The 24773-nt window shown below is 36.4% G+C and overlaps 1 protein-coding gene across 9 annotated transcripts in view; it reads left to right on the forward strand.

Moving 5' to 3' along the window:
- The first annotated feature begins 595 nt into the window (after positions 1-595).
- Positions 596-24773, forward strand: part of phactr2 (phosphatase and actin regulator 2) — a 37496-nt gene continuing 13318 nt past the window's right edge. For 2 of the 9 annotated variants that reach the window (XM_079855243.1, XM_079855246.1), the window contains exons 1-4: positions 7242-7524; positions 23019-23186; positions 23519-23593; positions 24279-24416. In XM_079855243.1, coding sequence (XP_079711369.1) covers positions 7512-7524; positions 23019-23186; positions 23519-23593; positions 24279-24416 — 394 coding nt within the window. In that variant the 5' untranslated portion in view covers positions 7242-7511. Of the gene's footprint in view, positions 1051-7126; positions 7525-15819; positions 16160-23018; positions 23187-23518; positions 23594-24278; positions 24417-24773 lie in introns of those variants that run through there. The other 7 variants (XM_079855244.1, XM_079855239.1, XM_079855238.1 and 4 more) reach the window with 7 other exon arrangements.

Here is a 24773-nt window from a genome sequence, read left to right on the forward strand (position 1 = left end):
TTCCTATGTCACAACAGAAGAAAAGGTCATTATTTAATAGTATTATTTTGGCCTATATACATAAATGCAGATTAATACTTGTGTTTTACAAATGTTTAAAACATTTGCGCAACAAAAAATAGCTACTATTATGTCATTTTATTTGAATGTCTAATTTGAAGATGATCCCCTTATGTGTTTGTATTAGGCTTATTTAAAGGGTTAGTTAACAAAAAAATGAACATTTTGTCATAATTTTCTCACCCTCATGTTGTCCCATAACAGTATGAGTTTCTTTCTTCTGTTGAACACAAAATAAGATATTTTAAAGAATGTTGATAACCAGACAGTTGATGAATACCACAATACTGGTATGATACCAGTATTTTGTGTGTGTGTGTGTGTGTGTTCAACAGAATAAAGAAACTCATTATAGGTTTGGAACGACATATGGGTGAGTAAATGGTGACAGAATTTTCATTTTTGGGTGAACTATCCTTTTAAACACCTTAAAGTAGGCTACATGTTTTTGTATTTGAAAACATATACGTATTAAGTCCATAACGCCTCCCAGAGGAATGATTCGGAACTGCAGCTGTTTGGCGCTGCGTGACCTATCTTCCTCCGGATAAAAGTCTGTGTGTAGATGATTATCTACTTGATGGAGGTGTTTCCGTTTCTGTCTCATTTGCTGAAGTAACGCAGAGGATTATTTGCAGAGGAATATTTCATGAGACTCAGAGAGAAGTAGTCGACTTCGTGTTTTAAAAAGTTAAGTTCCCTTTAAACAGGTGAACAGAGTTAAAACTGACAGACGGGTAAAACTCTTCAAACAGAATTCAGCATCAGATTTAGCAGTGTTACCTTGACAACGATATTACAGGATACTGAAAGGAATTGAAATTTTCTAGAAATAAAAATACAAACAAAACTGTATAATGGCGGAGGAAGACAGTTTTTCATACCTAAAGACATTTCCTCAGGTGTTTCCTGTATTTCGAGTTCGTTCTTTAAGTGACACTTCTGCTTTTAAATCCAGAATATTGACCAGACTCCGCTCAGCATGCTCAGGTAGGATGATCTTTATTATTAGTATTATTATTATGTTTAATTGATTATTATAAATCAATGTCTTATTGTATCATATAGTGCTGGTGCAGTAATGCCCTTCTCATTGATGTTTGGTTAACTTAATTGATTGGCCTGTTTTTAAAAGGAATATTTTATATTATTGCTATGCCATCATATTATTGCTTTGTTATTTACTTTGTTATATTGATTTTTATTTGTTTCTTTATTTTTCAAAATTTTCAAAGGTTCATTATGTGTATTAGGTGTTCCATTGTCTGAATCTAATGAGAATATGTTGATATTTATGTGTAATTTAATACTGCATGGAAAGATTACATCCGGTGGGCCTTTATGCAGTATAGCCTATTGTCCGAGCATTGGTTTCAATTCAAGACTGCACTTAAACCCAAACAGGATATTGACACATCATGCATGCGGGTTGATGGTTTACCTCTTGTAAAAGATAAAATGATAAAACACAATATATCTTAGTTTCCTTGCTGCCATTTGTGGTCTACATATCTGGAATAAAATAAAACTAAATTCAGCAGTGTAACTGCTAGAAATATCTTTAAGTATGATGTCTCTTGAATTCATAGTAATGATTCAGTCAAATAACAAGGGCTTAAACAAACCTATAAACAGCATGAATTGCAATCTTAATAGGCTACCATTTATGTCTCTTTTGCTTAATCGCGAATCACGAAAGTCCTTCGTGGCTGCTAAACTGTAATTCTTGTAAAGTTTTGTGTAGGCCTGTGTTAAATGTTTTGTTGTGTGGTTTCTCGTCCTACCACGCAGGACAGACATAATTTCTAAACCGACTGTAATTAGTAAACACTGGTTTAAATGTTATCACCCACATTGTTCTGTAACCTTTAAGTTAAACTCAGCAGCCCAGTTGTCTGACACATTTTTTTCAACCACAATCTCTGATGAGAGGTGATTTCATATTTAAATTTGTCAGAAGTACTAACAGTGCAAAAGATTATAGTATTGTTAAGCTAGGTTCTGTTTCATATACAAACTATTCATAGTTCAGATGTCCAGGGCAAATAGAAATATGTTTTTTTTTCTATTTTCAAATGGCCTCTGTGCACAATCCTCAACTTATTGGCTAATTGTCTTGTTAATGATGCTGTTCATACTGTGTTTATATATATATATATATATATATATATATATGTATATATATATATATATATATATATATATATATATATATATATAAAAGCATTCCTTTGTATGACTTGAGACACATCTTTGTTAATTTTGAGCTGAGTGAGATACTGTATCTATGGAAATGACAGTTTAAAACCACTTCCTGACAGCTCACCTTTCAGTTAACCACTCTTCAAGCTTTTTTTTTGTTGTTCTATCAATGTTCTAGATATAAATTGAGTCGTTTATTATTATGAACTCTGTATGTGGGTCGCATATTCACAGAAAAACAGTTAAAAATTAAAAATTGTCTCAGAGGTCTGTTTATGTCAAATGAATTCAGTTAAAGTGCATCACGTGTCTGTGAACAGTTAAAGATTTCATTGTTTTGTTTTAGACATTGGCCTTAAAGTCTAACTGTTCAGTACAGTTTAAACTCAATTGACAGTGGCATTTCAAGTACAGAAAGTTATTTTGACAAAAAAAAGTATATTTTGGTTATTGTGATTTAAAATTATAATTCTTTTCAAATTAAAGCTATAAAACTTATGTTGACTTGGGACTATAAACTCCTGTCTGTCGAAATATCCTTCAAGCTTCATCATGCTGATGTAGCCCCAGTAAGTAACTTTATCAAAAAACACGCAATGATACTATAAATAGATGTGAGTCTGTAAATCACTGTTTACATCAGCAAACTCCATCCACTTCAGTAACACATAACCAGAGCTTCATCCACCTTGAGAAGTAGTCCCAACGGTAATGGACAATTTAGAAAACATATTGATTAAACTCGAATTATAAAGAGGACTTTACTGAATAATTAATGTAAGTGCTTTATGAAAAATACATGTCTTCTTTTAAACCCTCCATTTACAATACTGTAACCGACCGTGTCATTTTTGCAATACTGTAACACTGTTACAGTATAGCACACATTAGCTTTGCCTGAATAAGTTGCATTTTAAAACACTGGGCAGTCGTGGACTAATAGTTAGTGAGTCTGACTGGCAACCCAAAGGTTGCTGGTTCGATTCTAGTACCGGTAGGAAATTACTTTGGTGCCTAACCCCTAATCACTCCCCCGGTGCCACAGCATAATGGCGTCCCACTGCTCCGGGTGTGTATCATGGTTTGCAATGTGTGTGTTCACTATTCACTACTCCTAATGTGTGTGCACTAACTGGATGGGTTAAATGCAGAGGACAAATTCCGAGTATGGGTTACCATACTTGGCCTTCGCATGTCACTTTCACACTGTATTATTTTAACAAATAATTACAAAATGGAAAATGTTGATAAAGCTTAACTTATTTTGAACCTGAAAATTCTTTTAAATATGCAACTGTCAGTGAATATGCAACAGCACATTTGAATTGATTTTTGTGCTGTGTTGACATCTGGGCTAGAATTTTTTTTTTTTTTTTTTTGCAATGTAGTTTCACCGCGTGTCCACCAGGGTGTGTGTTCCTTCAGATTTCTTTCGATGCTTAGCATCTGTCCTTGTCAGTATTGCTCTGAACCCTGTGTAATGTCCAAGAATCACTCTGTGCTGCAATGTTTTAAGTCTAACCCCATGACTGTTTTTCACAAAGCCTCACATTAATAATTCATAATGTCTTGCTTGTGTTCCTGCAACCACTTAATGCAACTTAGTGTACATCCTCTCTGCCATCACTTCATGATCTATATGCAGTCTTTGCAAAGATCCCGTCGATGCGTTTTGAGAAGGGGACACATTTAAATATACATCCATCAGTGGTTTGCTTTCAACGCAACCGGCACTTTGGCTTTCACACTGTGCGACATGGTGAAAAGGCACTGAGAGAAAGCCTCCACACTCTCTGTTTGTTTGGATGAAATTGTAGCTTTGGTCTCCTTTGATGCCGGTGTGAGCATGTGTGCCGTCCTTTTCTGCACACAATTAGTCACGTAATGACAGAGTTGGAGGCCGGCTGCCGAGAGTGGCTGCCCTTTTCTAATAATGCACTGGAGACGGAACTCATTAAACACCCTTCTCTGTTCTTTACCCTCTTAAAAGCTTGTTCCTCTCACCTCTGGATGAATTTTTAACAGTCTTTGAAAAGAGTTTCATGGCAGATAGGGTATCAACACCGACTTGTTGAGTTCATTCTTTGTGATATATAGATGATATAATTGATGAACTAACTTTTATGATAGTTGCTTTTACACACTGCTTTTTCATGTATAGAAACAAAGAATTAGAATAAGCTGACATATATCAGTTTAACATATTGCTGACAAGGCTGTAACTTGTCAATGGTACAAGTATAAGATGCCAATGGCAGCATAATAAGTCAGAGGGAGTCAGAGAGAAAGAGTGAGAAAGGACACTGAAGACCATTTGTCACATTAGAATGGTAGAAGAATGTGATGGAGCAAATAAACATCTTTATTATTTTCTCTAAATAAAGGCTTAACCAGAATTTAGATGGGCATGTAAAGGTTGTCATTAATGTTGACTTTGTAGAGTAGGCTAGATCACGGTTTAGGCTTATGTCTTTTTGATCCTATATGCTCTTGCAATATGTGTGGTTCCTGACAAGACTCCTTTATGTCCACCAGCCTGTCTGTCTCCTTCTCTCTCTCTCCCATCCACCTTTTCTCCTTCTTCGTGTTAGCATCGTATTTGGTAGGAGCGTGAAGCGGCTCTATGCGTCAGACAGTGTGGGTGTTCTCGGCAGACACACAAAGGGCACATGTGAAGATGGGCCATCATGCCTTTCATCTGTAATTGCTATGCTCGGTTGTATTTTTAGAGCTGAGAGGATGGCATCTGCATTTATTCAACATTTTAACTAAAGGATGTTTATTTACTGATTTATGAGCATTTCGAGCTGAGACACGCATCATAGGTGCTAATCGAGCACCCACGGAAATGGTCGAGCACCCACAGAAAAATACGAGATATTCTCCATTGATTTTAACCAATAAAAATCTTTTTAGACATGATTATCTTAACCTTTTTATAGTTTATTTGGGGGGGTGCAGTGTGTATTGAGTGTGGGCACTGGGCACCCACCGGCAGAAAGATAAATCGGCACTCAACATATCCCATGAGTCAACCCAGCAGAGCAATATATCACTTAGTATTCTCAGTCTTGGTATGGTATTGGTTACGGTTAAAAAAGTAATTGTGCTGGGTATGGCTTGGGTCATAACATAACATAACATGCTTTTGTAAAGTGTAAATCAGTGACGCCGCTATTATTTGAAAGACTCAAATATTTCCATCACACTATGTGCTTTTGTCTCAGCACTGGTTAACTTAAAAAGCAAAAGGTAACCTGACTTGGTTAAAATGTCACAGTCTAGTTTCACAATATCACAAAAGCACACAGGAATATCTAAGTGTGTTGCTATGATCTTGCAATAGTGCTGTTTCAACAACACAGGGAACATTAATTAATTGCTCATTGGACTTTGACCACTTAAAAAAAAAAAAAAAAAAAAAAAAAAAAAAAAAAATATATATATATATATATATATATATATATATATATATATATATATATATATAGATCTGTTGCTACTTGTTTCAAAATTATATGCACCGTATAAACCCTTTTGCTGGTGCCCATCCAGTCCATATGCAAGTTAACTTGGTAAATTTGAATATATGCATATGGTAGCAAATACTTTGGGTCAGGGGAAAAGACATGGAAACGTGTACTTCCTGAAAATGGACTGCAAGCAAGCCTTTGACAGCTGTGCAACACCGCAGTTCACCTTTGGATTAATAAATTGCTTTTCAAATTAAATGACACAGAAGATTATCAAAAGGAAATATTTGGCTATAGTGTTACTGTTTGTTTTTCATTTATATAACCACTTTCCCAATGGGTGATAAATACGAGTGCCTTCAGATGCATCACACGTCGTGTATAAAATAACGCTGGCTTGGTGTGTTTGCTGCAGCATATATTGATAGGGAATGAATGAATTAAGAATGAATAGTAAAATGTTGCGTTTCATACCTTCATGTGGGGTAGTAAAGAGAGAACGTAAGCGGGAATGTCATACCAAAAAAAGTCCAAGTCAAGTCTAGAGTCAGTTGTTCAGGAGTCCAAGTCAAGTCGCAGACTCGAGTTTCCATGTCTGTTAAACAATTACATTATTCATCTTAAATTCCAATAGAACCTAGAACATTCTATTAAACAACGTATTAATCCATGTGGAATACTTATGTATGTTTTTAATTGCAAAAAAGATGAAAAGGTGCTGTAGAATGCCTGTTTTAACAGTTGAGTTGAGGCCACGCTATGCTTGCTCAAAATTCTTTTTAAAGACATAATGAAGACTGAATTATGCTGCTTTGATACACCTAAGTCTCTAGTATCAAAGTATACAGTTGTAATGCTACGTAGATGCATTTATGCCACCTTTGCGCATCATTAATCATGTAAAGACACCAAAATTTCAAACTTCAGAAGCACTTCTGCAGTGTAAATATGGCAACATCTCACTGTTCACTAATAAAATATCAACTAGTGCATCCATGTAACCTGTGAGCAGTGCTTCTACAGTTGCTTTGACCAATGCCAAGAAAATGTTTAGGTTCATGTGAGCTTTGAAAACCTACTCTCTTGTTTCACGTACACCCAGAGAGGAACATCTCATGCAGTGATTCATCCTCTCTGAATTTCAGCCAATTCTTGACGTCAGGTTGCAACACGAAAATAGATTGGAAAGAAATTCTTACAGATTCTCACCCACGAGTGACGCTCCCGTCAAGCCCACTTGTGCGAGGCCCTGGCCTGCTTTGACCCTGACATGGCGTACTTTCCTTTGGAATGTAGCACATCACATGCACCGGCAAGTGCTTCACTTATGCGCTTCACCATGTATAGCGCGTAAAACAACTTAACGCCGGCGATAATACTAGAGACATCTGTTTCAGCTGGACGCGAGTAATTTAAGGAAGGCTACAGAGCTGTCTCACGCTACATCAACTCACCCCTCCTCCCCAACCCCATTCCCTGTAGCCAAAGGCGATAGCTGAAAGCCCCAGTGGACTGGGAGGTTCCACTTGATGGGCTCAGACTTGGTCAGTCAGCTCACTTTAATGGAGGTAATGGCTGTTTGTCATCCTCCAGCCTTCGCCGCTCTTCCTGCCATGCACCACTGCAGAGAAGAAGGCTGCGAGAGCACCACAGGAAGTGAGGAGAGAGAGAGTGAGAGAGAGAGAGAGGGAGAGGGAGTCAGAGAGAAAGAGTGAGAAAGGAAACTGAAGACCATCTCACTGGAGCAGTCGATTTTTTTTCAATAACCTTCCAGTCATGGAACATGCCTGTAAGTACTCAACTTTTTGACACTTGTACAGCATGTGTATCAAGTGAGTGTGTGCATGTTGATGTATACAATACTCTGCTTAAACGAGATCATAATGTTTCTAACATTTTTATTAGGATTCATTCTTATTAGGTTAAAATATCTTATTCTATTCCTTATTTTGGTCTGAAGAAGAGTGTTAGATTGCAGTCATGTTGTTGGGAAGTCTAGTGGGATATTGATGATCTGTTGAAATGTACGCTCTTTAACGTGCCTCACATTGTATTGATGTTTTCATTATCGGCTCACATTCTGGGAATCCAGTTAGTGTGATGTTTAATCATTGAATGAACACATAGAGACTAAGCTCTGGTGCTGTGTATTACTGCCCTATTTTTGGTCTGTGTCATATGATATTCCATTGGATTTGCAATGCTTATTTGTGTGTCATAGCATGGAAATGCTGCTAGTTGGTTTGGTCTCTCATTCTGTCATTTATTTTTGACAGCAAAGAGGAAATCTGACAGAAATAGCTTGCCTGTGAATCTGTGTTTAGTAAAGTGAAAATCTGACAGGAACTATGGGATTACTCACAGGTGTCATGTATATCAAAATATAGCCTAGCAGAAGTTTTTCTTACGGCATTGATATCCTGTTTTTCTACCTAAAATACATTTCAAAGTCTTATGTGCATGTGTGTGTGCGTGCGTGTGTGTGTGGCTCGCTGTGATAATGTCTTTGACACAAACTACAGAGGAGAACCCTCTGGATATTTTGCAAAGGAAATTCATATTTGTTTGGGAGTGGTTTGCATAACCTTTAAGGTTTGTGGTTTTTGCGTGGTCACTATATTTACATACAAGCTGGGTTATTATTTCATGACAGGAATTGAGATGAGGTCATTCCTGCTTTGAAAAAGTTAGTCACGGTGTTACTGAATGGATCTGCTGTATCAGTGGAAATGCACAGGAAATGTGGCATAACCTGTTGTTAAAATGAAAGAGGCATGTGACTTACTGTTTACGATCTGATAGACGTGAAATCCATAGCCTACTGTATCATTTTTTGATATGTCTCGAAATTATCAACATGATCAAAGGTTTTTCAGCAAAGTTGTTTTACACAATTTACTACATTCTTTCCCACTGATTTATATTATTTTTTTAGCAAGTAAAGGGCCTTTTAGTATAATTGTAAAAATTTCCGCCTTCTGCCTGTGGTACACAAACATGTCTTTTTGCTGTGAAATCTGATTTATATAAAGTTAACGTATGAGAATAAATGATATATTGTTAGTATATAGCCTACTTTTTTTTTTTTTTTTTGAAAAATCATATTAATATGTGAGTATCAAATATGATACATTAGGCTTTTAAAGAAGAATGTTTGTCTCTCAATGCATTGCACTATATTTTGCCCCCACAATAAAACCTACAGAGCTTTGATTATAAAACTAAGCATTTAAATCTAAGACACAATTTTGGGAGATATAGACTATAGAGTGATAACTGATATTTATATGCATTTTATGCAAGTAGCCTGCTATAATGTCATAAAGATCTCACTGATTTTGCATTACAAGCTATCAGAATTTCATTTTACTTTTTGGCCATATAAATATCAGCAGCTGCTCCAAATTGTATGTAATAGTTTTGCTCAGTTTGGGCCAATATGTATAAAATACAATAAAGAAAAATGAATGAGTATTTTTTGAAAAATATATTTAAAATTATGTACTTATCAATATGTATTAATAGTAGAATAAAAGGTGTTTTATTTTACATTAATGGGTCTCCTCATGGGGGCAGCCATATTGACTAGTTGCACGGCGACCGTTGACGTTCGAACTTGAGTGTGCGCGCCAGTACTTCCGGTGATCTGACAGCGAGAGCGAGAGACAACAGTGACCGAGTTGAATGTTCACACTGCATTTTATGCAAACAACTCTTATCGTAGTTGTAACTCTATATTTACAGTAGGCATAATTGTCATTGCGTATGTGTATGCAGCATGAGTCAAATACAATCTTCTGTCCGTGAACAGTTGTATTTCATTAATTAATCTAACTATGCATCCTTGCATTTAATTGCCTTTGGCTCGTGTGATAGTAATGGATCTTAGTAGTATTTTAAGTGATAATTGATTCTATAAACAACTATAAAAGATCATTTTCGGCTTTCTCCGGCTCCCCGCACCGAGCGTAATGCGAAACCGGAAGTGTCTACGCGTACACTCGCTGATCCGAATTCCAAAATGGCGGCCACGTGCAACTAGTCAATTGAGATCACATAAATACTACTCCCATTCTCTCAGTAATGCCTGTTGTTGGATACTTTTACTCACATAAATTCATAAATGAATCATGTCTGACTGCAGAGAGCCCTTCCATGACATAGCTAAAGATAGCTAAAGATTTAGCAAGATGCTACATTCGTGTTGCTAGTTGTTAGTAAAAGCCCAAGATCGGTCAGTGAAACTCTACATTGTGATGCAGTTGTCAGTATCTTAGAAAATAAACTCTCTTTCTATTCAAAACTCTCAAGTGCTCAGTCAGTGTTAAAGACAAGTAAAGGCAAGTGAATAAAATACCACGTGCAAAACTTAGCCTCTAACTCAAACACTGGTGAGTGTAATCTAACAATTTATTAGCCAATGACTAATTATAGACATTATTTAGTCACCTAGCATGAAAATTTTGTCGCATGTGCGAGTAATTTACTTTTAATTTAAAGTGCAAAAAAGAAAGAAATTGTACAGCTTACAAATGTGCATGTGAGCTATTTGTGGTCTTTTTGTATTATCTTTTTTATGTGGGTATGAATCAGTTCACTTACCTGTGTATACCTGTATCCTGACACATAAATCCGAAGTAACTATGTGTTAAACTCAATGATATGGTATTACACCCCTTCATTAAACATAATGATTGTTTGCTTATGTTTAGTGTCTTCTTATCAATGTGCTGGTGGACAGAGCTGGTCCTTCCAATGATGGGAGCATCATCAGCATTTGTTTCTCTGATTAGTGAAACTTAATGCTCTCCACTGCCCCTGCGATGTACTATTATTAAATGTCCCAGATTTCCAAATAAGCCATCCGTGCTGGGGAAAAACACTTACAGGCAGGATGTCAAGTATTGATCGACAAGGTTTGCCATACCTCGTTGTGCTCCCAACAGGAGCCAGAAGTCTACAGAAACATTTCCAGCAATACCTCATCTGTTTGGTCTGAAATGTTTTATGTTTTTAGGTGATGCTTGGTTAACAAAACTGCTTATGTCTCATGCATCTTACTGTAGTTATAGAAACATGCACGAGATAATTATCTTTAGATCTCAGCAACTTGATTAAATTTGCAGAGTTGATTCTATGGTTTATATATTTGTATACCATGATGAGGTGCAATAATCTTGTTTTCTAACACACTACAACTTTTTCTCTGGGTTTAGAGTTAATAAATAAATAATCCGAGCAGCGGAAAGAACTAAATGGCATCACTTAAACAATAATTAGCTGCTATTTTGTGCTGAGATTGGCAGTTAATAATTGATGAGCTTTTCCTACATCTTTTCCAGTGATGCTGCATTTACGTTTCGGACGGTCCTTGCACCCATTTAGGGGATTGTGGGTGAACTCCAAAGGCATGAAGTGATCATTTCTATTGGCATTGTCACAAATCTCTGCTATAAGCATGAATTACATCATACTAATGCAGACATTTAACAATATAAGGGGGGCAAAGCTAGTGGTAGATCATGAGCTGATGAGCAGTGTATTAAAGACTAATGCATAGACGTTGTATAAACTTTTTTGTTGTTGATGGGATGCAAACAGATCCGCTTTATACTTATTAGCTGTATGCCATTATTGTCTTCCCATATGCACTCAGGCTGCACTCTAGAGCAAATGGACAGATTTTTCTCTCTACAGTAAGTCCAGACGTGTGTCTCTTGGGATATCTGACTACATTGGAAATCAGATTAAGGTATTCTCAAAAGAGACCTGGTAGAGCATCTGTATGGTGTGCATGTGGACCAACAATCGTGCCAGTAAGTGAATTCACTTTATTTAATTGAACAGATTTACTTATTACAATTCGTGATGAACGTTTATGACATTCCGAGATATATCAAATAGCAACAAAATACATGCAAACATATTCCTAAACCATATATCAATCCTGAGAAGTAAACAGAGATGAATAGTTTTCAATCAAATTAGATATTTGCATGCAGAGTGCACGCATTTGGTCAATAGATGGCAGCGTTCTCCGGGATACTGTCAGGGTATGAGGAGGTGTGTTGTGATTTGGTGACTCTCCATACGCCCCTTCTATTTTTAAACCTGGGCCATGGCCATAATCGATCAGGAATCCATTATAGGATTATGGTGATTACGTTTTTTTGTTTGCATACTAATGTAGCTGTCTATAATAGTTTCCCAGATATATTCTTTAGCATGGAGATATTCTTACTACTATTATTCTTCCATGGCTAAAAATAAACCGTTTGTTTGGCATGACCATCTGCAGAACGCATGGGAAAATCAAAGGTGATTTTAAAATGAATGTGCCCTTGTAACTGCATCGTTTTGGCAGTAGTTTGGTTTAAGTGGATTCTTTGGAGTCTATGTGTGTCTGTCTTATGTGTTTAATATGTGATGCGTGTGAAATGTTATCAGAGTACAGATGGTTCCCTGTCAGTGTTAACTGAACAGATGCAGACAGACCATGATATCAGAATGACATGCCACTCTGACCACTTACCAGCCATTCAGGGCTTCTGCTAACCCCAGCAAAGGCCCTCCATTTGGTCAAATCGCCAAAGCATCGGCAAGTGTACACTGTAAAATATGATCAATAAGTGACAACATTTATGTTTTTACATTGCTGTAACTCATCAAAATAAGTTAAGCAAAGTTATACAAAATTCAATTCATTTTTAAGTCAGTTTTATGTAATTTAGGTTGAAATGACTTAAACATCCAAGTTGATTGTACTTAATGTAAGGCAGCAACATTTTTCTACAGTGTGTGTGTGTATACAGTATATATATATATACAGTCATGGTCAAAATTGATGGCACCCCTGGTAAATATGATAAAAAATGGCTGTAAAAAATAAATCTGCATTGGTTATCTTTCCTTCAAAAAATTCGCAAAAATCGAACCTTTCATTGAAGTAAAATAATTTAAATTGGGGGGTAAATCACATTATAAAATAAATGTTTTTCTCCAAAACACGCTGGCCATAATTGTTGGCACCCCTAGAATTTTTTATGAGAAAAATATCTCTGAAGTATTTTCCCATTAATATTTACATTTTTAAGCACACCAGGGTGACTAGGAACATGAAATTGTCCAGCTATGACTTCTTGTTTCACAGGAGTTTAAATATGAGGAAACACAAAGGCCAAATCCCCTGAATCATCAATCACAATGAGGAAAACCAAAGAATATAGTTCTGATGTGCAGCAAAAGATTGTTGAACTTCACAAAATAGAAAGTGGCTGTAAGAAAATATCTAAATAATTGAAAATCCCCATTTTGACCATCAGGGCAATAATTAAGAAGTCATAATCAACTAAAGATGTTACGAATCTGCCAGGAAGTGGACGTGTGTCTATATTGTATTAATGGATGGTGAGGAGGATAGTTTGAGTGGCCAAAGACTCTCCAAGGATCATAGATGGAGAATTGCAGGGATTAGTTGAGTCTTGGGGGTCAGAAAGCCTAAAAAAAATTATCAAACAACCCCTACATCACCACATGTTGTTTGGGAGGGTTTCAAGAAAAATCCTCCTCGCTCCTCCAGAAACAAACTCCAGCATATTCAGTTGTCAGACACGGCTGGATCTTCAAAAGGGACCGGATTCTATGGTCAGATGAAACAAAAAAAAGGGCTTTTTGGCAGCAAACCCACCAGATGTGTTTGGTGCAAACAGGGATAAAAAGTACCCCATGCCTACGGTTAAATATACTGCTGAATCTTATATGTTGTGGGCCTATTTATTTGCTGGAGGTCCTGGACATCTTGTTCAGATACATGGTATTATGGTATTATGGATTCTAGCAAATATAAACAGATAAAAAATCAAAACCTGACGGCCTCTGCTAGAAATCTTATAATGGGCCGTGGTTGGATCTTCCTTCAGGACAACGATCCAAAACAAACATCAAAATCAACACAAAAATGGGTAACAGAGAACAAAATGAAGCTTCTGCCATGACCGTCCCAGTCCCCTAAACTGAACACTATAGAAAATGAGTGGGCTGAACTGAAGAGGAGAAGCACCAACATGAACTTGTGAATCTGAAGGATCTGGAGAGATTCTGCATGGAGGAATGGCCTCTGATCTCTTGTCAGGTGTTCTCCAAACTCATCAGGCATTATAGGAGAAAACTCAGAGCAGTTATCTTGGCAAAAGGAGGTTGCAAAAAGTATTTAATAACAGGGTGCCAACAATTATGGCCAGCGTGTTTTGGAGAAAAACATTTATTTTATAATGTGATTTACCCCCCACTTTCAATTCTTTTACTTCAATGAAAGGTTAGATTTTTGTGAATTTTTTTAATGAAAGATCAAAAGGACAAACAATGCAGATTTATTTTTTACAGCCATTTTTTATCATATTTATCAGGGGTGCCATCAATTTTGACCACCACTGTATATATATATATATACATATATATATGTATGTATATGTGTAGGCCCCCTGTTGTCCAACAGAATATTCAAAGCCCCCCATATTCGCTAAGATATTTACGATACTTCTGCTTTGATTATGACAAAGCTACTTGTTTCAAACTTTTTTTAAATTGAATTAACATGTTGGGTGTTGGTTAATTTAACATATAAAATTCATTAACCACAATTAATTTAGTTATTCCTGAAGTTATGTTCTATATTCCAGAGCTGTATGTTCTTCAGTAAAAATACTGAAAATTCAGTAAAAAGCTGTACAGTGGTGACAGTGTTACTCAGTAGCTCTGCAGTTATTGGTTTCCCTTATTTGTAACCTTTATACTAAACCTCTATACTACTATTTCACCTCTCTTGAATAAAATGAATAACACAATTTAAATCATATGATCATGATGCAAAGATTACATCAACAAATCACACTATTTGCAGCTTGTTGTACTCAGGGTCATGGTGTTATGATGGTGAGGAGGACCTTCAGGAAGGAGGGGAAGGGGTGGAGAGCTCATACTTGATGAGAACATTCAGCTTAGCTGTGCGCAAAACAATAGCTCACATCTCTAGAGTTGGCTTGTTTCCATAAGACTTCCTGCTCTGAATCCCTCCCACAATTTCTGCTTTGGAAGAGGGGATTGTGGGAGGGAGTGCTAAGTCTGTGGGGCTTTTGGCCTCTTTTGCAGGAAACAAAGCAATAGGCACAAGCAAACTTAAAGATTATAGCAGCGTTAGCATTTGCCACTATAAAACCTATTGTTTTGTTATAAAAATAATGCATATTATTCTCATGGGATGTAAAGGAGAAATGGAAGTTGTCAAAAGGACTGTATTTTAGTAACTATTTGGTTTTGAGTGTTTTAGTGCTCGGTTTAGATGTTGGTTACAAACACCTAAAATAGTCAAACCTTAAATATGGTTTATTGTGAACAATAAAACCCCAATGACATTCACTCAGAGTCAGCTGTATAATGAAGGTAGCTGAAAGGCTGAACAGTGTTCTCAATACAAGGGTATTTTCATTCAAGTCAGGCCGGGGCAGGTTGTCATTGGTTTTAATTTATATAATTTGTTATTTGAAACACAATTGCCAATGTTATTTTTTGTATGTTACAGTGTTTACTTTGCTGTTTCATAAAATGTTTAATCTTTCATATTTTTATATTGTTCTCATTTTGCTGAAGGCATTTGACAGCCTGTTCCAGTGTGACAACATGCCCCGCTATTGAAGGTCAATTGTCTATTCAGAAACTGACTTTCAACAATAAGGTAAACTTGAAGTCCTTTTTATATAAAACGTTTTACAAATTTTAATTCAAACAATCAGGTCTTGAAATCATCAATAATGAATGATCTTTAGTAGGCTATACATATTTTATACAGCTTTATAGTTAGACTTTCTTTAGTTAGATGTAAAACTAAGGGAAACTTTTACACTGTCATTTCTTGATCACAATGACAGATAAAATGTCATTTGACAGTTAGCAAAAGACATTATGAACAGAATAAACCATGTTGTTTATATGTGTAAAGCAGTGTAGGCTAGTCGAAAATAGCACGAGCACTAGTAATTCCTAATGATGTCACTTTTGGTCAACACATAGGCCTATGTGTTTTACCAACATACATTTCCATGCTTCAAGCAGGGCTGAGGCGAGGAGGGGCTTGAAACTTCCTCCTTATGACCTCTGACTGCTAAAACTTCAGTCTGCAAAAAAGGAATGACAGGCATTTAAATCCGGAGACTCGGAGCTCGATTACGTTTCTTGCGAGTTCACATATGGAAAAGCTCTTTTAAGAAGCTGATCTCAGAGTTGGAGGAGGGAAATGAGTCTCCTGTTATGTCGATCGAGTGGGCTTTGTCGTACAAGTTCTTGGGGCGTCGTATGATTATTGTTTAGCGGCCCATTGAAGATCGACATGGGCCAGACATCTGTCTCCAGCTTGTCTCAGAGAACGAGCGGTAAGTGTATGAAGGGCTTGTTCAGTGACTCGCTGTTTACTCAACCACACCGCTATTTCAATAAACGGCATGGGAGGGAAGACGTGACTTTTTAGGGCTAGTTAAGTCCGAGTCCGCGGGAAACCAAGTTCATTTTCAAGTCTGGTGTTTGCACATTGGCTTTGACCTAATCTGATAGTGGCTAGGCGGTGAGACGAACCAAAACGCTCCCACTATAAACAAGCGCGTGGATTTTGGTTTATCTCGTGGCGCGTGTAACGTTAGAGCAAACGATCAACAAGTACGACTTTGTCACGCGTATCTTTCGGCGAATTGAGGTGTTTGCGTTGATGGATTACTTAACTTAACTAAACTATAACATCCTCCCTTGAAGAGGACGAAAAAACAAAAATGTACTGGCTCGTGCATTCAGGAAATGATTGTTTCACTGTGTACTTTTGCTCTCTTTCTCGTAATGTGCTGTCGGAAATGTACTTCCTAATTCGGGTTTAAGTATTTATTATCTTCTAATTTACGGTTGATTTATAGTAGAAGAGGCTAAACATTCTCCTTGTAACATCACTGTATTTTTATGGTAAATTTCTGGCAGTTGCCATTTCTATTTTTACAGTAAATTGAACAAAGAACAGTGTAAATAGTTTATTCATTATCGAAACCCATGTCTAAATTGCAGGTTTACTGGTTTTGGTTTACGTTTAATACAGGTGTGACATGTTCGGTTTCTCTTAGGCTGGAGACTGTTGAGAGTGATTTTAAATTATGTTTAAAAAAGAAACAGTAAATTAAGTGTTTTAGTATGCACTACAATCAAATTACGATAGCAAGGATTTCAAGCAAGTACTCCACAATGCACTGCGATTGTAATCTTAAGCTTCTTTCTGAACCAAATGTTGAATCACGAGATTTGCCACTACCTTCATTTCCCCATAATTTCCATTATTGCCAAAGCGATAAAAGCTTCTATTGATCAGTTTACCAGCTCTCAAAAGAAGGTTGATCAGATGTTATTGTGTTTTCATGAACAGCATGCATATGGTGCTTTTAAATAATACTGAATCATGCTTTAAATTGTTTTGACTGGCTCTGAAATATATAGCCTAGCAACTGTACTGGATTTGGAAGGCCACAAAAATGAAAACTGGACATAATTTTGGCAAAGCGAAGATTTGGTTGAATGGCACTGAGTGCTTCTCTATTAATTAGTTCCAGAAATCGTCAGTGCTGTTTTTGTCTTTGGTCTAGTTCTTTTAAATCATTTTATAGGAAAGGTCATTAAAATTATAGGCATTTCCTGTCTGTCAATAGGGGAACAAAGTGTTGACTGAAATTGCCTTTTTGTATTTTCCTTGTATCATGAGGAACTGGGGATGTGGTATTCAAATACTGCCAGCAAATTTTACTACAGTCCTAGATTTAGCATTCGTTGTTGCCTTTATCCACTTACCTGTTGTCAAAAACAAGCTGCAACTTTTACACTTTTATAAACGTCCTCTGCTCATTTGTTGACTAGCAAGACTTTAAAAAAAGTATTGAGACAATGAACTCATTTTCAGGCAGAGTGGCTTTTTTAGCCATCACTTACCCCCAGATCTCTCTTTACAGCTGCTTTGTATTTATTTTTAGAAGCAGAAGGCAAGTCAAATGTGTGATTGTTTTGTAAGAAATATGCTGTCAGGGATATTGATATGAGCTGCATTAAAATATGACTCCCGTGAACTTTTTTTAACCGTTAAGTCTCACATGCCTTCTTTGAAAGCCTTAGAGGTTTTAATAACTGATGTCTTTTGTTTTCAGGTCCTCATGATTATTTGTCATGTTTGATGCATTTTCAGTGGCCTCTCCATACAAAAGAGGAAGTGAGGAATTTAGTAAGCTGTACAAACTCAAATGTGATAATATAAAACATAATATTTGCAGTATTTTTGCCACAATACAGATCTAAAAAATGGCTAAAAAAATTCTCCATATTTTTCAGCATTTTGGTGATATTCAATAGGCTATATTTTATATAATGTAGTTGCTCTGCAACCATTGTTTCATTTAAACTAGTAATTAAGCCAAGACCCAAATTAAGGTGTGTTTTCTGTTTTCACCCGATTTTTTCAATAAATGAACACAAGGAAAAATATTTAGTCATTTTCAATTATATGCTCCATTATAAAACTACAAATTAATGAACAGATATATTTTTACTAAAACATTATGCAAATTGGAATTGAATTGGAGTTTGAGTTTTCACAGACTGAATTAGAACTTAGTTTATATCAGAGACTTAAACATCTTAAAGGAATAGTTCACCTAAACATAAAAAATCTCTCATCATTTACTCACCCTCATGTCGTTCCAAACCCATAATTCATCTTCGGAACCCAAATTAAGATATTTTAATGAAATCTGAGAGCTTTCTTTCCCTCCATTGACAGTCCACACAACTACTACTTTGTCACTTCAAAAAGTTAATAAAGATATTGTAAAACTAATCCATATGAATTGAGAGGTTTAGTACAAATTTTCTGAAGAGACACAATCGCTTTATATGATTAATATGGTTGAATTTAGGCTTTTATTCACATATAAACATTGATCAGCGAACATAAAAAGCTCAACCGTACAAACCTTATTGGTTCTTGCAGAAGCTCAAACGTGCTGTGTAACACGAGAATGAACCTCATTGGTTCTCGCACGTCAAGCAAGCCTTGACCTTGACCTTCCGTTTACCACAACTGATGTTTGGTGAATGTTTATGTGAATAAAAGCCTAAATTCAATCTGTTGATCATATAAAGCGATCATGTCTCTTCAGACAATTTGGACTAAACTGCTCAATTCATTATGGATTATCTCTTTATGAACTTTTTGATTCTGCAAATAGGTAGTTATGTGGACAATGGAGGGACAGAAATTTCCCAGGTTTCATTAAAAATATCCTCATTTGTGTTTCGAAGATGAACGAAAGTCTTATGGGTTTGGAACAACAGGAAGGTAAGTTAATTATGTCAGAATAAAATTTTTTGGGTGTTTTTTAAAACATTCCATGCAACTATGACCTCATGTTGGTGTCAGTATCAAACTGGCATTATGTAGATTTCAACAGTGTACTGTGGCTCTACTTTTGTTCTGCAGCATCCACACATGTTCATCTGTGCCCTTCAGATGAATTCTGCTTGCTCAGTTGTGAACCGGTGTCCTCTTTGTGTTCATTGTGCTTGATCCTCTGAGGTTTTGATCTCAGGGACTGCTCTCATCACTGGGAGTTCTGGGAGTAACACATTCTATTAATAATCCAATCAGTGGCCAACTGGCTGTTGACAGGCCAATGAAGTTTAGGGTCAGTGGCTCCTTAGGGAGAATTGATTAGTGAAGAGGCGCTTTGGCATTCTCATGATGGTGGTGAAAAGACCACAGACATGCTATCTAGCACATTCCTGTTACATGTGTCCGCTAATGAAATCCCTCCGTGCATTGTGAAAAACGGGCTTCATGTTTGGGTTTCGCACCTTTCTGTGTGAAAAATATCCTGGTTGCTGGTCAGATTTTGGACTCATTTAAAAACTTCAGGATGTTTCATGATGCTTGTGGAAGATGTGTGTGATGGGCGGCCATATTAACAGATTATAGCATTTCATTGCCCAAGTAAGTGGTGTATTGATGTGTAGCTGAAGTGTAGTTTTGGTGCTTAAAGGGATAGTTCACCCAAATATTCTGTCATTTATTCACCCTCAAGATGTTCCAAAACCGTATGAATTTCTCTCTTCTGCTGAACACAAAAGAATATATTTTGAAGAGGGTAACCAAACAGTTGATGGGCCCCATTGACTTCCATAGTATTTTTTTCACATTCTTATCCATGGGGCCCATAAACTGTTTGGTTACTGACATTCTACAAAATATCTTCCTTTGTGTTGACAATCATCATTGACATATTTTCTTATCTTGTAAATGCGATCAGTACTGCCGCTCCCTATACAAAGTGTACGCGCGATTGCAAATTCGCGAGCGAGGATTGAAAAGCGATTTCAATGCACTGCAAACTCATAGTGGTTCCCTGATGCCTGCAAATTAGATACACTATCAACCACACCGACCAGTGTTATCAGTAATGCCAGTGTTTTTTTCAAGTTTATATTTTCAGTGTGAAGATTCCATGATAAATGGAAAGAACTGATTCTAAACTGTCTGAAAGAAGTTATCAGTAATTCCAGTCTTACTTCCTGCACTAAGCTACATAGGTTTGTAACAGATTTGCATAATATCAGTCTATGGTCTTCATTGGCTGCCTGAGAACAATGTCTACTTTGACCCACTCTCAAACACTAGTTGTAGTTGAATTCTGGAAGGGTTTGGTTTGTGTTGTCGACATGCTGAGAACAAGACACTGTTTTCTGCACTGCGACAACAAATCTATGCATCTAGGATCTTATGAAACTACATTAAAGGGGCTATATGCTTTTTTCTGAAATTTAAACTCGCGACTGACACCTGTGGCCAAAAAACGGAACTGCTCTTCCTTTCTGCTCGCTCTCGTACGTGCACACTTCACAAGTCATCCGCTGCAAAGAAGTCAACATTATGTTTACCGAGGTAAGAACAGTCAAATACATATATTGTTTGAGAAACTAAGTTTGTTTGCTGACTAGCGGTGGTGGCAGAGTGATCTGAAACGTTTAACATGAACGCGCTTGACGTCACATCTGGAGACAGCGCGCGAAAAATCCGACCCGACAGAAAATAGGAAAAATAGGATACAGGCTTATAGGTGCACCCACTGTGAGCTGACAAGGTGTCAGTATGCTCATCAGGAGATGTTTGAGTCATACATGGTCAAAAAAAAAGGCTATTGTTACGTTTATTTTGGGGAAAAAGTTGCATATAGCCCCTTTAAGGACACAGAGTGAACTACATCAAACTACATTGGAAATGTGAAGCTACATTTGGGTGTGTGACGATTTTAGTAATGGACAGTTGTGAAAAGTTATTTTCCATCTGAATCATAGTTCAATCTCATAGTTCAAACTCAAGAGCCAGGAAGTTACTTTCTCCTCTCCTTTCATAATTTACTCACTTTCATGTCCTCCTAGACATCACTGGAAAAAAATGCTGTAGGATTTACTTTGAAACAAATAATTACGAAGAAATGTCAAGTAGCCTAACAAATTGAATTGAACATGAAATTTTGTAAAATTCTGGATTCGTATTCTGGATTCTGGATTTTTTTATAACAGTGCTTTATGACTTTCTTCTGTGGAACACAAAAAAAAGATTTTAAGTGAATATTCGGAGTCCAAACAACATTGGACACCACTGACTTTCATTGTATGAAAAATCTGGCAAAAATAACAATGACGCATGCACACACTGACCGGGGTCTCTGCTGTAATTCTGTTGAGAACAATGTAAGCGTGTATGCATTTCTTAAAATGATAGATGGTGTCACTGCTTTTGGAGCCTGACTCTTTGTTTATTGTTTTCAGTTCTTTGATCTTATTTAGCCATGTGGAAAATGCTCTTGTGATCATTTTACACTTCATCTGACGAGGTGTGTCTGTGACTTTAGGTCTGCTGTTCTGTTGGATTAGCCTATGTTTGATGAACGGGTTTAATATCTCTTTGCGTGGGCCATGTGGAAATATGTCTTCTTTTTGCAAGCTAAGAAGAAATGATGTAGTTGTCAGGGTGGGGTGGAAGAGAGTTCAATTCTTGGCTGAATCACAATTGCAAACCTTACACTTCAAGTAAGCACCTAACCTAAAATAATCCATCTGTTCTGTGATTAAGGGTCATTGTTGACTAAGGCCATGTTTACACCTTGTATTAAGATGCATTTTGGTCGATCGGATCATACGATTTTTGAGGGCTTTTGAAAGAAGTCTCTTGTGCTCACCATTTCTAAAATTTTTTGATTAAAAAAAAAAAAAACTGTAAAAGCAGTAATTCTATTTTTAAATATTTCTGAATATAATTTATTCCTGTGATGGCAAAGCTGAATTTCCAGAAATCATTATAATGCTGATTTAGTGATCAAGAAACATTTCTTATTATTATCAATGTTGAAAACAATTGTGCTGCTAAATATTTTTTGTGGAAACTGCATATATTTCTATTTCTATATATTTAATATATATATAAAAAAAATTTCAGGATTCTTTAATGAATAGAAACCGCATTTATTTGAAATGGAAATCTTTTGTAACATTGTAAATGTCTTTTGTCACTTTTGAACAATTTTATTTGTCCTTGCTTGAGTAAAAGTATTAATTTGTTTCAGGCTCTTGTATACAGTTTTTGTATGCTATTCATGGAAAGAGTCAGCTAGTTGTTCTTGCTGCTTGAGGGTGACTTAAAGGGTTAGTTCACCCAAAAATGAAAATTCTGTCAGTAATTACTCACACTCATGTTGTTCATCTTAAGATATTTTAAGACACAAATTAAGATATTTTTGATTAAATCTGAGAGCTGGATCGCTCAAAAAGTATTCTTGTCGCTTGATAAACTTATGGTTGAGCCACTGTAGTCACTTGGACTATTTAAAACATTGTCTTTACTAACTTTCTGGGCCGGCAAGTTTCAATTACAGAGAAGCCTATGGAGGAGTGAGACTCAAAAATATTTAATCAAAAATATTTTAATTTGTGTTCCCAAGATGAACGATGGTCTTACGGGGTTGGACCAACATGAGGGTTAGTTATTACTGACAGAATTTTCATTTTTGGGTGAACTAACCCTTTAATGTATGTTGTTATGGTCAGAAACAATCATTCACACAAGTATTTCCTGTTGTAAAAACCTGTTGGCTATTTTCCATTGTCTTGAGGTCATTTCATTCAATGTTCTCATTTTTCCTTGCTTTGATTCACTTTTAGTGGACGGTCTGGAAAAATCTTCTCTGGCCAACTGTGATGTGGTGGGAAGCTCGCAGTCTTCTCAGCTGAAAGGAAAGGGTGGAAAGCTTTCTTCTCTAGGCAAGATCTTTAAACCTTGGAAATGGAGAAAGAAGAGGACCAGTGATAAGTTTCAGGACCTCTCCAAAGGTATATCCCTAATAGCATTTTGCTTTTATGTTTATGCTTGGGACAGTACATCCATCTATGTACAGTATATTCAGAATGTAGTTATCACATTTATACCCTATTGACTTTTCTTGATGCTTGCTCACAACTTCATGAAAGTTACATCATCCAGCATGATATTCAAGTGGTGATTAAGTTGGATGGATACAGTAGACATGCCACGGATCATAAAATTTATTGCACACAACATATTACAGCTGGCAGCAGCCTGCACTTTTACTGAACTCTGAACCATAGTAACCATATAGTGTTCTTGATATAATGATGTCTTGATATGTCCTTCATCTTTATAGTTCTGGAGAGGAAAATATCCACTAGGCAAACTCGAGAAGAGCTCATAAGGAAAGGTGTCCTTATTCCAGACCAAGGTGAGATTTTATATAAAGCAAGTGAATGTTATGCTGAGCTGTTTTCTGTGAAATTAAAGGAATGACTCATTAGAATGATTAGTTTGTTTATTGTCTAAATTGATTTATAATACAATATAAAGGCATTTCCCTGCAGTAACCCATGTTTAAATGAGGTTAAAGTATCTCTGTACTTCATATGTAAAGTGGTGCTAGTGGGTTATTGGTTGCAATCTTTAATCTTTAACCACTATGTTACAGTAGAAGAAAACTGCTTTACCATAGCCAGTAACCATAAACAAATGAGAAGCAAAGGGGGTTAAAGATTCAATTAAAGATTATTAATTTATTCTACCACCCAGGAATGTTTTCCATTAAATAGCTTTAGTTGATGTTATCCATATAATAAAAGCTAAGAACTTCCTGGACTTGCTGTTCACACACATCCACAATGATGAAATTGAGCCAGAAGATTGGGAAGGATTCTGCTGTTCTTCAATGTAGAGGGAGTCAGAGTAAAGTCTCTCTCACTAATACTTTTATATGTAGTGCCTTTCAGAAAATCACAGTCCGACCTATTGAGCTCTCAGTCTTTGAACATCTGCAGGATGACTTAAATGTTAATGGAACAAAATTGTGTTTTTACTGAATAGCAGGCATGTCGTATTGGTTCCATGATAACTGAGCTATTTTTGTCTATCTTTAGATGATCCTTTAAACACAGAGACCTTGAATGGTCATGCATTGCCCAGTGGAGTTACTGAAAAGGTCAAAGTGGACATTGAAACACCAGAACTGGTCCCTGAAGAAAAAGACTTGGCGGCAGTGGCAGAGGACCCAGAAGGTACAGTTTTCTGTTTAATCTGGTAAAACTGGGCAAAATAAAGATGGTTGAGTCTTCAACATGTCCAACCGTACTGATAATGTTTTGTTTTTTTTAATGTTTTAAGCTCAAGCCACTAATGACTAAAATTATTTTGTCTAACTGGAGGTTTTGCAGCATGATTATGTTGTAGCTTTGGGAAATTTCTTCACTGTATTTTGTTGCAATTTAATTTTTGCACATCACACCATCCATATCATTTCATATATCATTTTGATTGAACAACATTAGTGAAATCAACGCGTGTGCAAAGAGCAATGTATCAAAATGGGTTGATAAAGACTGTCAGTCATAAGATAGAAATGAACTGCATTATTT

The sequence above is a fragment of the Squalius cephalus genome, assembly GCF_949319135.1.
Source record: "Squalius cephalus genome assembly, chromosome: 21".
NCBI lineage: Eukaryota > Metazoa > Chordata > Actinopteri > Cypriniformes > Leuciscidae > Squalius > Squalius cephalus.